The 5,328-nt window shown below is 41.2% G+C and overlaps 1 protein-coding gene across 1 annotated transcript; it reads left to right on the top strand.

Annotated features, from left to right (window-relative positions):
• The first annotated feature begins 332 nt into the window (after positions 1-332).
• Positions 333-4,498, top strand: LOC105566246 (elongation factor G, mitochondrial). Its single transcript, XM_012020109.1, has 9 exons — positions 333-565; positions 682-840; positions 1,155-1,653; positions 1,738-2,002; positions 2,084-2,255; positions 2,797-3,087; positions 3,169-3,372; positions 3,493-3,804; positions 3,894-4,498. The coding sequence occupies exons 1-9, from the start codon at positions 491-493 to the stop codon at positions 4,164-4,166; spliced, it is 2,250 nt and encodes a 749-aa protein (XP_011875499.1). The 5' UTR covers positions 333-490; the 3' UTR covers positions 4,167-4,498.
• The last annotated feature ends 830 nt before the right edge of the window (positions 4,499-5,328 follow it).

The raw sequence follows: 5,328 nt of genomic DNA on the forward strand, positions 1-5,328 counted from the left end.
TATCCTTTATTGGATCAGTCGCCTGTAACAATGCCTGGGGATCCAAAGCATCAAAAACAAATTAATTTTCGGAACATTTGTAAATTTTATACGTGGACGCAAACGGAGATTAGAACAGCTCGGCTATGCTCATTGTTATAAGCGATTAAAATTTGCATCGCACTAGAAATTTTATTTTTACAATTATTATCTAATAGTCACAGCTTTTACCGCGAAACGGCACATTAATAGAAATAATACGTAGATTAACATTATTACGATTGTATGTTCTTTATCACATTGCGATTAAAGATACACATTTTTGCGTGCGCGTCCCCTACCACCCGCTCCTTCGCGTTAGCCGCGATCTGACGTTACTTTAAACCTCGGGCAACGTGATCGATCAGCGGAGCTGGGCCTCGTGTCTCATGTGGAGTCGTGCAAAGTCAAACTCCTCGCGAGGAAGGTTGCGTCTGTAAAAAGCATCACGTACCAAAGCCAGCCGGCAATCATGACTATCGTGACTCTTTTAAGCCGCAACGTGAACTTGAATCGGCTGTCGAAGCTGCGACCGTCTATTTACGAAGTAAGATTCCTAACCTCTATTCGTAGGCCGTAAGCTTCAAGCCGCTTTTACATAAACGTACTCGTCGACGACGCGGAGATTTCCGTGTGATTTACTGTATCGCGTAATCTCCGTAGCAGAATGCGCGACTCTTCGCGTCGCACGTCAAGTTCGCCGAGCACAAGCCGTTGGAGAAGCTCAGGAACATCGGCATATCGGCCCACATCGATTCCGGTAAAACCACGTTGACCGAGCGTATCCTGTATTACACCGGCAGAATATCCGAGATGCACGAGGTAAATTTGTAACTTGATCATTGCACATCGTGTCCGCGGGTGACCTGCAACTGATAGAACGTTTCGATCAAGTGGACAAGATCATGAGATAGGATCCTAATATGAGACAGTAGAGTCTGCTAAATTAATAGGCATCGTCCAGTTGATTCCAATTTATTGCCATTGCCGCGAAATCTGGTGGAAAATTCATTGTTAAATTGTTGCGAGGAAAGATCTGCGATTGAATTTGGGTGTTGAAAACCTGCTGTCTCATAATAGAAGACTTTACAGACTTCACTTACATAAAAGTTGTTTCTTTTTTTTGCCAATATTAGGTGAGAGGAAGAGATAACGTGGGTGCAACGATGGACAGCATGGAATTGGAAAGGCAAAGAGGCATCACTATCCAGTCCGCTGCCACGTACACATTGTGGAAAGATCACAATATCAATATCATCGATACGCCGGGGCACGTGGACTTCACGGTGGAGGTCGAGAGAGCACTGCGAGTCTTGGACGGTGCTATCCTTGTCCTCTGCGCCGTGGGTGGCGTCCAGTCGCAGACTCTGACTGTGAATCGGCAGATGAAGAGATACGAGGTGCCTTGCCTAGCGTTTATCAATAAGCTGGACAGAATGGGCGCGAATCCGAAGAGGGTCCTGCAGCAGATGAGAAGCAAACTGCATCACAATGCTGCGTTCATACAGTTGCCGATTGGCCTGGAGGGTAACACGAAGGGCATAGTTGATATAATTGCGCAAAAGGCGCTTTACTTCGAAGGGAATTTTGGGGATGCCGTCAGGGAAGACGAAATTCCAAAGGACATGAACGCAGGTATTTGCATAAAATATAATGAATTCACATTTGTGTTCCCAAGTTCTTTTCATAAGGTCACTAAATTTTCGTTCTGTCGATTAGAGGTGAATGAAAAGCGGCAGGAATTAATCGAGCACTTGAGCAATGCGGACGACACATTTGGCGAATTGTACTTGAACGATGCGGAAATAACTGAGAAAGATATTATGGCTGCCGTACGTAGGAGCTGCTTGAAAAGGAAGTTCACACCCGTGCTAGTTGGCACTGCGTTAAAGAATAAGGGAGTTCAGCCATTATTAGATGCGGTAATAAACTACTTGCCAAATCCAGGAGAAGTAGAGAATTTTGCCTTTCAAGAAAAATCTGAGTAAGCTTTTTGTGTCAATGTACCGTGTTTCTAATACATGTATACCTAATATATAATTCTAAGAACGAATTTTCACTTTAGGGGTGAACATGCTAAAGTTTTACTGGATCCTAGTCGCGATGATAAAAAATCTTTTGTTGGACTGGCATTCAAGTTGGAGGCTGGTAGATACGGTCAGTTAACATATTTCCGTTGTTACCAAGGAATGTTAAAAAAGTCGGATACTTTATATAACACAAGAACACGAAAGAAGGTAATTGTTTATTACCTGCAGAAAGAAAGTCCCCTATTATGAGAGAGGATTCTAATGTGGGATAGCGGGGCTTCTGTTAAATTAACGGGCACCATCAGTTGATTCCACTGTGAATTTATTGCCCTTGGAGCGAAATCTGTTTAGCGGAAAGTTCGTTGTTAGATCGTGTAATCGTTGCGAAAATAGATTTCCGATTCAATTTGGGTGTTGAAAACCTGCTGTCTCATAAGAGAGGATTTTCCTCTATATGCACGGAGAGAATTTTCTCTTAAAATTTATCCTGAAAGTTGTATGATCGTGGAATAACATGGCATTTTGAAGAACTTTATGAGAGTTTTTCGAAATTTGATCATACATTTTACTAGTAAAATGTATAGTAAAAACCCATAAAATTCCTTGAAATGCCGTGTTGTCCCGCGATTACATAATTTTCAGGATAAATTTTAAAAGAAAATCCTCTCCGTGTGCATATAATAGTTTCTTTATATAATTTATCATTGAAAAACATTTCAAAAGTCTCCATGATGATTATATTTCGCAGGTACGAGCTCAAAAATTAGTTCGACTTCATGCAGACCAAATGGAAGATGTTACAGAGGTTTATGCGGGAGATATTTTTGCTTTATTTGGCATAGACTGTGCGTCCGGTGATACTTTTGTCAAAGAATCCAAACTGGATTTGTCGATGGAATCAATTTACATTCCCGATCCCGTGGTGTCTATGTCTGTACAACCGAAGCTTTCAAAAGATCGAGATAATTTCGCTAAAGGTATTAACCGATTCACTAAGGAAGACCCGACTTTGCGTTTCCACTACGATACAGATAATAAGGTAACGGTTTTTTATATTCGTTTTTAGCAGATATCTTTGGATCTATTATTGGAATTTTTTTTAACTTGCATCCTTTTTCAGGAGAGCATAGTTTCTGGTATGGGCGAATTGCACTTGGAAATTTACGCGCAAAGATTAGAACGCGAATATAATTGCCCGGTCATTCTTGGAAAGCCAAAAGTTTCTTTCCGCGAGACCTTATGCGAACCTTGCGAGTTTGACTATCTTCATAAAAAGCAGTCTGGTGGTGCTGGCCAGTATGGTCGCGTGATTGGAATTATAGAGGTACGATATGAATGATTTTAATGGATTTCATCATTAATATTTATCGACACGTTACATATCGCATTCAGATACTTTTATTTCTCTTGTGTTTAATTTACCAAGAAAAACTTGTATTTTTAGCCTTTGCCGCCTCACAAAAATACAAACATCGAATTTTCGGATGAAACTGTCGGAACCAACGTCCCGAAACAATACATCCCGGGTGTAGAGAGAGGCTTCAGGTCGATGTGTGAAAAAGGTCTGCTCAGTGGTCACAAAATCGCTGGGATTAAGTTTAGAATACTCGATGGTATGCACCATTGCGTCGACTCCTCGGAATTTGCCTTCTTCCAAGCCGCGCAAGGTGCTGTTAGGGATGTTTTCGAAGCCGGTAGCTGGCGAATTTTGGAGCCGGTTATGTTGGTCGAAATAGTGGGCCCGCAGGAATTTCAGGTAAAGTAACGTCGCCTACGTAGCTCGTTTTGCATTCATCTAATTTGCCCCTTTCCATTAGACAGTTTTTCACGCTTTTATGTTTATAGGGTACAGTATTGGGACAAGTCAACAGGAGGAAAGGACTTATAAGCTTGACGGAGGTGATAGACGAATGGTTCACAATCGTTGCAGAGGTGCCGCTTAACGAGATGTTCGGTTACTCTAGTGAATTGAGATCAACCACGCAAGGCAAAGGAGAGTTTACCATGGAATACGCAAGGTACAGCCCTTGCCTACCGGACGTGCAGGACCAATTAATTAGACAGTATCAAGAATCGCAGGGAATAGTGACTGAAAAATCTCAGAAATCGAAGAATTAACTGTAGAACGGGAAAGTAAACATTTCTTGTTTTCTTAGTGAAATTGCGCAATATTATCATGAATGCTGTAAGTGCATTATGACAATATGTGCCCCGTTTATATTATATTTAATACACCTGACGTAAACTGATAATGAGTAATTACTAGTAATAGTAATTAATGATTAACAGTAAGCGGACGAACACACAAAATTCGTATACTTGACAAACGTATACGAATGTATCGAATGAGATGTAAATATTAGTCCACGTCCGAAAATGTGTGATACGAAGTATAAAATAAATATATAGAAAGTAATTTCTATCCGCGCGCGCGTGTATAGTGAAAAATATAATAGTTTTATTTCCTATCTACCTTCCGGCAACATCTATCTTTAACATACGTCACGGATACACTTCTACTTTTATACTCTTAAAACTAGAAATGCCAAAGCAGATTGCGTGTGTCTTTTTAGATCGCTCAAATGTACAACGGTGTATTTTCTAAGATTCCCCACGACTTTTGCTGCAATATGCAAATGATCAAGTTCTTTCATCGTCTCTTTTTTTTCAACAATATACATTTAAATCGAATTTAATCGTTGATAGTTTTAGTTAATGCTATAGTAAAGGAAAACGTAGATATATTTTTCATTTCTTCCGCATGCTTTTCCCAATTGTCATCTCGTCGACGCGAGAGATCGGTCCGCGGTATTTCGCGGTTCTTTTTGAACAGACCACGAGACATCCGGCGTTACTCCGCGTAATACCATATTACTTGAATATCACTTTTAGCGAATTCGGGCAGCTTGCACAAGTGCGCACTGAGTGCACACCAAGGCTTGTTCCGAGTCTACTCTTATATTTATGGCCATCTCTCGTATCTCCAAGTGCACGCTTCGAGAAACGAAGACGAATGTTAGTAATAGCGTTTTCGATTTGCTGAGTCGACCCGACTCCGAGTCAGAAAATCGAAAACGCTATAACACGATCGCGCGCATCGTTCCGTGCCATTCCTACGGCAGTTTGAATCGTTTGAATGATAACGCGGCACAACACGTCATTTGACTTCGGAGGCGGACCGTCGAGTCGTATAGCGTTTTCGATTTTCTGACTCGACCCGACCCCGAGTCAGAAAAGTTTGATCAAAAGTCAGATTTGAACCACAATTTCTGCAAAAATC

Source organism: Vollenhovia emeryi, unplaced genomic scaffold, assembly GCF_000949405.1.
Source record: "Vollenhovia emeryi isolate VEMERY1.0 unplaced genomic scaffold, V.emery_V1.0 DF939146.1, whole genome shotgun sequence".
Taxonomy (NCBI): domain Eukaryota; kingdom Metazoa; phylum Arthropoda; class Insecta; order Hymenoptera; family Formicidae; genus Vollenhovia; species Vollenhovia emeryi.

Excerpts from the sequence above, each read along its gene's own strand:
- LOC105566246 (XM_012020109.1), top strand. The coding sequence starts at position 491 with ATGACTATCGTGACTCTTTTAAGCCGCAACGTGAACTTGAATCGGCTG. Across the intron at positions 566-681 it reads TGCGACCGTCTATTTACGAA|CAGAATGCGCGACTCTTCGC; the intron begins GTAAGATTCCTA and ends TAATCTCCGTAG. Across the intron at positions 3,373-3,492 it reads GCGTGATTGGAATTATAGAG|CCTTTGCCGCCTCACAAAAA; the intron begins GTACGATATGAA and ends TTGTATTTTTAG.